Raw genomic sequence first — 11,677 nt, 5'->3', positions numbered from 1 at the left:
TCCGTCCCTCTGATCTGATGCGTCTGTCTTTGTGTTCGCTCAGTTGAATTCAAATCATGTCGAGCGCTCCCGTTCGAATCCGAAACCGGGCACGCAAATGACGCTTTCAGCAATGCTGGATTATGAATTCAGGCTTGCCGTGGCGCTCCTCTGCTGACTGCTGTGTCCCGTTTCAGTAGGTACTCCTAATAATTCAGACTTGCCGCTCGGGAGTCTCTGCTTGGTTCAAAATTTCGAAACCACGGACGCACGCACGCACACGGCAGTTTTGCTGCTCGCTCGCTCCTCGACCTCGCCGCCGGCCATGGCGCTGCTCTGCTTCCTCCTCGACCTCCGCAACATCCCGCCGCCCATCCTCGACCTCCTCAAGCAGGTACCCGCTCCGGCCCCTCCCTCCCCCTTCCCTCCGGTCCATCAGGCTCCGAGCCCTAACGGCCGCCGCGCCCGCGCGCGCAGTGCCTGCTCCACCTCGCCAACCACTACGCCGCCGCCCCCTCGCCGCCCGCGGCCTCCGCCTCCGCCGCCCCGCTCCCGGACCGCCTCGCCCTCTGCTACGTCCACCGCGCCGCGGCCGGCCCCTCCGGTTCCTCCTCCCGCTCCCCGCCCGAGGTCCGTATCTCCCTCCCTCCCTCCCTCCCCTCTGCCTGCTGCATTTCTATGAGGCGTTCGATCCTGCTGGTCATTTCGGTGCTGCCTGCATGATTGCTTAGCTTCGAATCGAACATCTCGCCATTAACTCATCCAATTGCATCCTGAATTTCTGACACGCGAGCTCTGCTGCTCTAGCGCCGCTCGTCTTTCGAACGCCAGTTCACCCACTTCTGGTTGCCGGTGTGTGGTGTCTGCAAAAACTGGCGAATTAACCACACATATAGGTTAACTGAATCATGCATTTGGTGTCAGATTGCTATTGCCATGATCCTCTGATGCCTGAAAAGGCGAATTGCCTAACAACCTGCACTGACTATTCACTCACACCTGGAAAAGGCGAACGCTGATGCTGTCACACTGTTACACCACTGATTGGTCTCCATCCCAGATGATGCATTCCTTTTGTGCGCTTGTTCTAATCTTCTCAGTTGTATTAATACATCAACTTCCATCAGCTCAAGATTGCGTATAGGCCCGGGGAGAAATTCAGCCTTCGAGATTTCCACCATGCTGTCGAAAACTTGCCTCTGGATGGCTTCCTTCCCGAGCAACATGGGTCTGTGCCAACTGGAGGTATGGCTCGGATGATCTTTATGTTCGGTATATGCTTGTTTCGTCCCGTAGAAAAAATGAACTGAGCAGGATAAACACAGTCAATTTGCCTGTTCTTAATACAGGGAATTATATTGAGATAGGAAATTTATCTGACTGCATTTCTTGTCTGCAGACGTGTCACTACAAAATCTGTTTAGCAACAGGGCCATCTATTCTTGGGCCACTGATGACATCTCCAAGAAAGTGATTGCAATATGTTTTTCTGCCCAAAACACGGAACCTCTCCGAAGATCACTTATGGTACGGGTGCCGATTTCTCGATTTCTTTCGAAAGGGATTGAGTATTGCTTCGTGCAAAAATTGTTTCTCATGATAATGGCATTCCTCTAATTATCATCTCTATTTTCATCAGGAAGCATCAGAACAGTGTATTACAGTGGAGTTTGTAATGTTGGAAACAGAAACTGCTGCGTTCATGTATGATGATGTTTCTGAAAACTCCAGCAATTTTATACACAGAATCAGTGACCTTGAAAATTGCGTTGTTCGAAGATACAGTCCTGGTAAGGAGGCTTCATGAGTGTAGGGATCATCTATTGCTCTCGTTATTTTCATTTATCTTTAGACAAGACAGTCATCTTTCTTGGCCATGTTGATACACATAATATGATCATGTAGCTTAAACTGTGATATTTAAACTTTTCTATATTCTGATATTTGATTGACATCCCAGAGTTAGTACTCCCATATAATGAGTTGCTTACACTGAATAAGTTAACTTTTCACACTTCTTCCATCTAACACTAAGACCCCTAAAAGCGTAGATGTTCGGAATGCAGAGACCCAAGTTTTGCATGGGCTAGTCAAGAGGTGGTTAGAAGAGCTGAAGGATGACAAGGAAGAGATGATGCAAGCTGTATTGGTGTTCAGAGTTCCCATAATTAAATCTGTTAATCAAGTAACCTGCAGCATATATCCATCAGCAAATCAGATCATTGATGGTTTTCCATATTGTCAGGTAATATAATTATTTACGCACGCCACCTTTGACTATGAATATTCAGTTCTAGGCATACAACAGCATACAACAGAATGTATGTGGTGCTTTCTTTTGACTGTTTCATTTCATCCTGTGCATGCAAATTTGATGTTTATGTCTGTTGTTTTCAGCTTTTCGTTCGACAAGATAATAGTCATGTTATAATGCTTCATTTCGTCTATTCGCTAGTCTCTTCAAGGGTTCTGCTAATGCCGAACGCACTGAACAGATATGCAGGTGCCATGGTCGCCCCATAGATGATGTTACCACACATAAGGCAAAATGGCTGTGCCCAACAACAAGCCGCCAACTTGCAGCTTCTGATGTTACTGATAGTGCCGTGAAGATTGGTGATCAGACTGTATTGTTTCTTCCCACTTCAGAAGGTGGGTCAAACATGCGACGAGCCTCTACATCCATTTCTTTTGATGTGATTGAGCGCACTGACTTAGCCTCGCTAAATGAAGGTACCCACTACTCTTGACTACTGAGGCATTATACTCTAGTATATCGAGACTTCATCTTTACTCTGTTAAGTTTTGTGATAATGTGTGTTGGCAGGAGTCATAATGGGGAAATCTCATGTTGTGGTTCCCAGCTCAAATGATGAAGTTGCTCTAACTGATGAGAGCCTGGATCAGAACACCCAGAGTACGTATTTCCATATTGTCTGTGCTGTGCATTTTTCCCAGACCATCTTTAATTTATATTGCAATATACGTCAGATGTGCAGTTTCCTGGATGCTCCCAAATTCTGAGTATTGTGTATGTCGTGCAGTTTTCTATGGTCTATGTGAAACTCTTTTCAAGCTCGATCAGGGACTTGTGTGCTCCTCGGCGTGCAACACTGAAACAATGAAAATTGGAACGCTTGCCTGTTATTATCTCCTTCAGCCATCTGAAAAGGGACCAATGCTTCTGAGGGTATAGTCAGTGTCCCCTGTTTTATCGCAATGTAACTTAAGGGTTTGTGCCTTGTCATTGCTTGGCTTTGATGGTAGGAACATGTTTACGCTGTAGAGGCTCGCTGGATCTGAAGAGATACTGCCTCTCCCGGATGTGAGCCGACCTCGCAACTATACTGTTAGCAAGGACACCAAGAATTCAATTGAAACCTCTTTATCAAAGGTATGGTTTCGGACCGCTCCATGTCTCTGTAGTTGCATGGTGTGGTTGCCTACTACATGCCTGCTAACAACTTGGAAGTGTTTCAGATTGCTGTGAAGGAATACAACCCTCTACACCATGAAAGAGGTTTCCACTCGAAGCTGAATTCTCTGGTGAAGGATAGCCTGCAATTCGGGTACCTCCTCCTCAGTAATTACTTCAGAAGTTCAAATTTCATAATGCTTCTCCTGATACTCCAACCTATGCTTTCAGAGACTACTATTTTGAGTTCTTCTTTGGGTTTTGCTACCTGGCTGGCTACTAAGAGACAATATATATGAGAAGTTTTGATTATTTCAACCTCATTTGGCAGGTCAATTACCCCAGCCTATGCTGTGAATGATGCCATCCATCTTGACTCATTCAGCGAGCCACAAATACCAGCATTGCAGGGTCCCAGGGGAAACATGTTCATGAGCCAAAGGGAGAAGGCCAGAGACGCCGACCGGATCTACGCGTTCAGCGAGCCACAGACGACAGCATCGCCTTTCCGAGTTCCGAAAGACAGGCTCCCGAGCCAGCCCAAGGAGAGGAAGCTCCCGAGCCAGCAGCCCAAGGAGAAGGCGTCGCCCAGCATCTCCGAGGAGTGGGAGAAGCTCATCATCATCGACGACAACGACGACTTCTGCACCCCGGTCTCCTCTTCCAGGGCCCAATTCCCCAGGCCTCCGGTATCCACGCTTCCCTCTCCGGTGAAGCCACTGGACGAGAAGACCTCAAGGATCCTGGAGCGGCTGGAGGCCCCCAAGGCCAAGAAGCAGAGGGCCAGCAAGGCAGCCGGCGCCGGCGCTGCGATGGCGTCCGGCCGCAGTGGTGTCAGTAGCACACAGGGGAAGAAGCCGTTGCTGCCGTTTGAGCCCAGCGTTAGCCAGCCACTGAAACCTACCTTCAACAGGGTACGGCGAAAGCCTGTTCCTTAGCTCCAGTTGACTCTGCTGTGCAGATTAATTAAGAACCTTCTACTTCACTAGTTACTTCATGAGCACATCTAGTGCAAAGATCTCAACACATTTTTGTTCTCAAGTGTAAATATGAAGCTCGACAATGTGTTATATCACAAAACTACCGAGATCAAACAACATTCAGATAATACATAGACCAGCAGCTCCTAGAGAGTAGACACTGAACGTTGCTCGCTAAACTCAGACATGTCTATTTATAGTTCATGAGTGTGCATCTTCTAGTGCAACCCTGGAATGGTACTCTCAACATGTCTTGTTCTCAATTGTAAATACGAAGCTCAGCGATAAGTTGAGAAAGGATATACCACGAACCACTGACATCAACATTCAGATAACATACAGACAAACAGCTTGTACCGAGTACCGACATTGAACAATTCATGTTGCTTGCTAAACTCAGACATGTTGAGATCTAAGGTAGAAATCAGCTGGTTGCTAAACTCAGACATGTTGAGATCTAAGGTAGAAATCAGCTGGGGTACAAATGGCCCTCGACAACGATGGCAAGAACGGGGGTTTAGACCTCCAGGACCCTACTCTCCCTAAGTACTTGCCCACAAGAAAGTCGTTGCGCTTACGGTTACAGGAGGCTCTTGGGTCACTCCACGCTGCAAGAAATGCGCTACCTAATGGCTGATGATGAGAAGAACAGCGGTGTTTCTAGACCGATGGTTTCAGCGAGGTGTCCGGACCTCCAATGGCAGCATCGGTGAAGTCGCGCTGGTGCTGGTCCCGCTCCTCAGCTGCTCGGACGCCGCTGACTTGAGCTCAAGCTGCTGCAGCTGATGGACGACGTGAGACATCCTTGGGCGCACCGAGGGGACATGCTGGGTGCAGGCGTAGACGAGGTCCACGACCTTCTGGATCACTCCTATCTCCGGCAAGTCGTTGATGAGCGGATCCAGCAGCTCCAGATGCCGGTGTGATTGGACCAGAGGCGTCGCCCACTCGAATATAGTCTGCCATCCAGCAGATTCAACGGACTGTGCTGGCCTACGGCCACTGATGATTTCTAGAAGCAGCACGCCGAAGCTGTAGACGTCGCTCTTTGTTGTCAGCTCGTTCCTGTATATGAACTCTGGGGCAAGGTAACCGTATGTTGCCGCCTTGACGGTCCTCTCGTGCATTACTTCCCACGGCACAAACTTGGACAGCCCAACCCCCATCAGATGGGAACCAAATTCCTCGTCCAGAAGGACGTTGCTTGCACGGATATCACGGTGGACTACCTGGGGCTTCACCTTGTCATGCAAAAATCTGGAATCAAAAGACTACCGGTAAGTATGCGATCATTAATGGTACTAATATGGTTAAAGATAGCCAAATGTCTCGAATTAATGTTTCAGTGTCCAGAGCTGACTTATGCAATTATATATCGCAATTTTCCCAATTAATAAATATGTCAGAGAAACCTACAACAGTAAAACGGTGAATCCAGAGCTGACTTATGCAATTATATATCGCAATTTATAACCTAACATAAACATAAGCATGTCCAGCATTTTCCCAAGAATTAAACATCTGTGGACTACAAGTTCCGCTTAACAAGCAACCATAATTGGTTAAACACAGCAAACAGGCATCAATATAATGAAAGAAGAAACTGAATGGATTAAAATAATTGCAGCTTAGACCACAGGTGCTTTATCAGCTATTACTTTCCAAATAGTTAAGTAAAAAAATAACATTTCTCGGAGTGGAACAGACAAGAGTTAGGATGACTTACGCAATCCCCTGTGCAAGGGTTGTGGCAACTCTCATTCTCGTTGCCCAATCAAGGCTCCGCCCTCCTCTGGGAATATGATGCAGCCACACATCCAACGGCCCATTGGCGACAAACTCATAGACAATAAAGCGGTCGCCATGATCATAACAACATCCTTTTACAGCCACTAAATTAGGATGATAGAGCTTTGCAACTCTACTGATCTCGGAGTAGAAATCCTTTTTCCTTTGTAGGCTGGATCTCTTCAATCTCTTAATTGCTAATTTGGATCCATCTGGCAAGGTTCCACTGTAGGTACCACCTGTCTTGGCATTTCCGGGCAGCCGGTTTCCCTCACTGAAGTTCTTGGTTATCGATCTAAGTTCTTCACTGTTGAACACTTTCCATAGCGGTGGCACTAATGCGGTAGCTGAAGCGCCGGAAGCTTCACGCGATCTTTTCCTTTTCTTGCTTCGCTTGTAGACGAGCAGCCAAACCACAACAGCTAGAGTGGTCGAGAGAATCAAGCCGCTTACGACGATGAGGACTATGAAATACTCCTTGTGGCAGTGATCATGGTAGCACCTATCTTCTGGCATAAATCAGTGGGTGTCAGACTGTTAGTGCAACTAAATTTTCATGCAACGGAACAAAAGTACTCCAGTGTTACCAAAAAAAAAGACTCACCGTGATTCATCATGCAAATCAGCCCATGTGACTCGGCACACTTCTTTCCAGTAAGTGCAGTGTGCTTACTGGTCACCAAAGTGCACATATCGTCGCCGGTGGCTAGACTGCAGCGAGCGCCGGTGCAATTGGGATGCAACGGCTCGCCGGGAAAGGCGGTCTCATTCCAAGAAGACGAATTGTCAGACCATTTCCATCCAACAAGACCGCTGGTGTTGCGGCGACGCCCTCCAACCCAGCACCCGGAGGAGGCAGCTCCACAGAGAGACCTTGCGAAATTTAGCTCCTGAACCGATGATAATGCAGCCAGATCACCGCTGAAGTTGCGGCAGAGAGCTTCGGATCCGTCCCAGGAAAGTGAGCTTGAGATGTGCATGAAGCACTTTAGCCGGTCAGGACTGATTTGCCAACCGTCGGGACATGACGCTGCAGAAAACAGAAAGTATTGATATTAATAACCTTATGGGAAATATGATTGGATTGGCAACGGAGTCTATCTAGAGCCTCTTAAAACAGTTATACATGTGGATGCATGCAAGTCTGAAATCCTATTACTACCAAATCTCTCTTTTTTGCAAGGTCTGGCCAACTCATCTGCCCAAAATGGGTTGTGGCTGGCTTGCCAACCAGAAAGAGTGGAGCCATTTCAGGTACTACATATGATCGGTTTCTGACAGGAGCATAATCTAGAGCGCAGGTTTTGTGCCAGATGCAGCAATAGAGTAAACCATTAGGGAATAATATATTTTATGGATCTATCCAGTGAGGCTTGATAGTTGTCGACGGCCACGCCCACACCAGCACCAGTATATATATCAGAGAGGGGGGACGAGGTGCCGCAGATTTGTTGTTTTTGTGCCGGCCTTGGTGGAGCAAAATCACATGTTTTGGCGAAGCCGGGAGACAAATTTAGTTGTCTATCTTCTGATTTGTGTGCGCCCTTGGCAAAGAAAAGATGGCATATGACAAATTTACTGCTCTTTCAGATGGGCGCTAGATTATGATAAATCTACTGCTCTTTCAGATGGCATTGACCACCGGAGTATCAATCGGACCTTGCAGACGAGATTGAGGAAAATATTTTGACTTCGAACTGGTCACGTGCCCGGCTATCGCAAGGAACAAGCAAGGAGGAACACACTGCTGGGGAAGAAGGCATGGATCTGTCTATAGAGGAGTGAAGGGGGGGAAAGAGAAGACGGTGGCAAGTAGTACTCACGGGTGTGAGCCAGCGCGGGCGCGGGCGCGGCGGCGGAGAGGAGCAGCGCGGCGAGGGCGATGACGAGGTCGAGGGGCGTGACCATGGCCGCCCCCTCCCTCCTTGCTTCTTGCTCCGGTGGTCGGTCTCCCCTCCCTCCGAGGGGCGGCGTTTCTTTCTGCTCTGCTCTGCTCTGTTCTCACTGGGATGGATGGGAAAGGAGAGGAGGGAGAAGGGAACGGGTGGGCCCACCGTCTTGACTGCTCGCCATTAATTCCACTGCCCACCTCACCTGGCCCTGCCTGCCTGCCTCCAGTTGCTGTTGCTATACCCTTTTTACTCCACAGTTTTTTTTTGAGATAATTTTTTTCACCGGCTCGGAAGCACACGCTCCCGCGCATCAAAAATATTTTTCTAGATGTCAAAAGTCTGAAAAAAAATTTAGATGTGTTATTAATGGCCATATTTTTTAACATAGTACTTACACTCATCACTCTGAACACATGCGTGCACACTCTAACTCTGTGAGCGCCTCCAAGAGATTGAAATTGAGCCGCCCTATCATACCGAGGTTGATAAACCCATCATATGCGGCTCGTAGTCGAGTCAACGGAATGTCTCTTTTCATCTAAATGTTGCTCGCAAACTTTTAGGTAAAGACCTACGCATTTTGACCTGTTAAAAAAAACAAGTCGAACACGAAATGGTACACCTAATTTTGTTTGTTTCACCGACGAAGCACTGCTATTTCGTTACACATAAAAAAATTCAAGCACAAACATGCTTGTTACACTAACATAAAAATCTACACAACTAAAGAACATGAAATCTAAAAAAAAACAGAATTTTTTAAAAAACTTACTATTTATTTAGAATTTATTGTTCATCCAGGAGCATATGCTCCCCAGATCCGAAATAGCCTCCAGAATATCACATTGTATTGATACTGCAAAATCATCCAATCACTATGAGCTATGCCATGCTTGTATGAAATTTAAATTTCAAATATCCATTAATGGTATATATTTACCTTTTTAATCTTGTGGAAAATAAATGGATTGTCACATTACGAGATGACTGATATGACAAAGGTGGGCATTATCAATAAAAGGGGTATCATGTTATCAAAGGATTTGGGTCTTAGCTACTTGCTAAACTACCATGGCAATCTATACCAAAGATAGCATTCTATGCGTATAAAATAATTCTGTAAAATATAATCTAGGTATAGGGTTCGACATGATCAAAGCGGATGCTTGTCTGGCTCAGCAAGGTCTTCAAACTTCTCTGATCCCTCTTTGAAAGTTTTGTTTCGGATTGCGTTCTAGTAGTCGAAAGTAAAATCAATAGCAAATAAACCACACAATAAAAACATGAAACATAAAGTGCTCAGAAAACCGTGAAACCACTTCTGTTAAATAGGTATGGTCTAGAGAAGAATATTGAAAAAAAATCTGAGTTTACAGACATGGAGAATATTTTATGAATTATTAAAGATGGATTTAATATGAAGAATACGGGTTTTATCACGCACAACCCAGGAAAGCCCTCTAGAAAAATGATATAACTACTCTATTAAATAGGCCATGAATTTAGAAGCATATGGGAATTTGAATCATCAAATTTAGATTTCAAATGAATATTCTATGGATTTATGAATTCTCTAGATAAAGATAAAAGGAAAAAGAAATTAAACCGTACTAGGCTGAAATGATCAGATTTGAAACAAAGAAGCACACTGGGCGCAACGTAGCAAACCGACGCCTACTGGGCTCGGCCCAACAGCTCAACCGCGCGTCTGGCAAGGTGACGTCAAAGGCAGGTTGCGGAAGTACGCCTTTGCTGCACGGAGATGGTCCCAAGAGAAATCATCTCCACTCAAATGGAGGGCCCGGTCGTCTGTGCTTATAGTTGGGACCGAGGAGGTCGTGGGCCCGTCAAGGGAGGGAGGCGGCGTCGGTGACCGACTGCCAGCGCTTTTGGCCACCGTTTTGAACGCTCGGCGTACCGGCGTGATCAGTGGAGCGAGCCGCGACGACTAATCGTATCGACGCGTGTAGTGAAGGAAATATGCCCTAGAGGCAATAATAAAGTTGTTATTTTATATTTCCTTATATCATGATAAATGTTTATTATTCATGCTAGAATTGTATTAACCGAAAACTTGATACATGTGTGGATACATAGACAAAACATCGTGTCCCTAATAAGCCTCTACTAAACTAGCTCGTTAATCAAGGATGATTAAGTTACCTAACCATAGACATGTGTTGTCATTTTATGAACGGGATCACATCATTAGGAGAATGATGTGATGGACAAGACCCATCCGTTAGCATAGCATATTGATCGTTCAGTTTTATTGCTATTGCCTTCTTCATGTCAAATACATATTCCTTCGACTATGAGATTATGCAACTCCCGGATACTTGAGGAATGCCTTGTGTGCTATCAAACGTCACAACGTAACTGGGTGATTATAAAGATGCTCTATAGGTATCTCCGGAGGTGTTTGTTTGGTTGGCATAGATCGAGATTAGGATTTGTCACTCAGAGTATCGGAGAGGTATCTCTGGGCCCTCTCGGTAATGCACATCAAAATAAACCTTGCAAGCAACGTGACTAATGAGCTAGTTGTGGGATGATGTATTACGGAACGAGTAAAGAGACTTTTCGGTAACGAGATTGAACTAGGTATGAAGATACCGACGATCGAATCTCGGGCAAGTAACATACCGATGACAAAGGGAATAACGTATATTGTCATAACGGTTCGACCGATAAAGATCTTCATAGAATATGTGGGAGCCAATACGAGCATCCAGGTTCCGCTATTGGTTATTGATCGGAGAGGTGTCTCGGTCATGTCTACATAGTTTTCGAATCCGTAGGGTCCGCACGCTTAACGTTGGATGACGATTTCTATTATGAGTTATGTGTTTTGGTGACCGAAGATTGTTCGGAGTCCGGGACGAGATCATGGACATGACAAGGAGTCTCGAAATGGTCGAGAGGTAAAGATTGATATATTGGACGATAGTATTCGGACACCGAAAGTGTTTCAGAATGTATCGGGTACATATCGGAGTACGGGGGGGGGGGGGGGGGGGGCTTACCCGGAACCCCCCGAGGGAAGATATGGGTCATATGGGCCATACGAGGGAGGCAAGGCAGCCCACAAGGGATGGCCCCCCCTGAAGGAAATATGCCCTAGAGGCAATAATAAAGTTATTATTTATTCCCTTATTTCATGATAAATGTTTATTATTCATGCTAGAATTGTGTTAACCGGAAACATAATACATGTGTGAATACATAGACAAAACAGAGTGTCACTAGTATGCCTCTACTTGACTAGCTCATTGATCAAAGATGGTTAAGTTTCCTAGCCATAGACATGAGTTGTCATTTGATAAACGAGATCACATCATTAGGAGAATGATGTGATTGACTTGACCCATTCCATTAGCTTAGCACTTGATCGTTTAGTATGTTGCTATTGCTTTCTTCATGACTTATACATGTTCCTATGACTGAGATTATGCAACTCCCGTTTACCGGAGGAACACTTTGTGTGCTACCAAACGTCACAACGTAACTGGATAATTATAAAGGTGCTCTACAGGTGTCTCCAAATGTACTTGTTGAGTTGGCGTATTTCGAGATTATGATTTGTCACTCCAATTATCGGAGAGGTATCTCTGGGCTCTCTC

General features: G+C 45.9%; 2 protein-coding genes across 6 annotated transcripts; one reads left to right on the top strand and one right to left on the bottom strand.

The window, feature by feature from the left end:
* The first annotated feature begins 67 nt into the window (after positions 1-67).
* On the top strand, positions 68-4,769 carry LOC125542679 (uncharacterized). Of its 3 annotated transcripts, none has more exons than XM_048705812.2 (12): positions 68-373; positions 457-609; positions 1,107-1,224; positions 1,379-1,506; positions 1,619-1,769; positions 2,046-2,224; positions 2,475-2,712; positions 2,807-2,896; positions 3,024-3,169; positions 3,266-3,373; positions 3,460-3,548; positions 3,726-4,769. In XM_048705812.2, the coding sequence occupies exons 1-12, from the start codon at positions 305-307 to the stop codon at positions 4,330-4,332; spliced, it is 2,076 nt and encodes a 691-aa protein (XP_048561769.1). In that variant the 5' UTR covers positions 68-304; the 3' UTR covers positions 4,333-4,769. The 3 variants fall into 3 exon arrangements, with proteins under 3 accessions (XP_048561769.1, XP_087402388.1, XP_087402389.1); XM_087546262.1 differs by having other exon boundaries at positions 2,031-2,224; XM_087546263.1 differs by lacking the exon at positions 457-609 and having other exon boundaries at positions 2,031-2,224.
* On the bottom strand, positions 4,677-8,242 carry LOC125542680 (protein kinase family protein / C-type lectin domain-containing protein). 3 transcript variants are annotated; one of them, XR_007298005.2, is made up of 5 exons: positions 7,986-8,239; positions 6,767-7,192; positions 6,101-6,671; positions 4,955-5,631; positions 4,677-4,878 (listed from the first exon to the last, which is right to left on the bottom strand). XR_007298005.2 is itself a non-coding variant. In XM_048705815.2 (4 exons), exons 1-4 carry the CDS (start codon positions 8,068-8,070, stop codon positions 5,049-5,051), a joined length of 1,662 nt encoding a protein of 553 aa, XP_048561772.1. In that variant the 5' UTR covers positions 8,071-8,242; the 3' UTR covers positions 4,677-5,048. The 3 variants fall into 3 exon arrangements, 2 of the variants coding, with proteins under 2 accessions (XP_048561772.1, XP_048561771.1); XM_048705815.2 differs by having other exon boundaries at positions 4,677-5,631; positions 6,101-6,668; positions 7,986-8,242; XM_048705814.2 differs by having other exon boundaries at positions 4,677-5,631.
* Positions 8,243-11,677: the final 3,435 nt, after the last annotated feature.

The sequence above is a fragment of the Triticum urartu genome, chromosome 3A (genome assembly GCF_056163025.1).
Source record: "Triticum urartu cultivar PI428250 chromosome 3A, HENAU_Tu73, whole genome shotgun sequence".
In the NCBI taxonomy this organism is placed as follows: Eukaryota; Viridiplantae; Streptophyta; class Magnoliopsida; order Poales; family Poaceae; genus Triticum; species Triticum urartu.
Note: the sequence above shows the minus strand (reverse complement) of the source record. Positions and strands in the feature narration are given on the sequence as shown.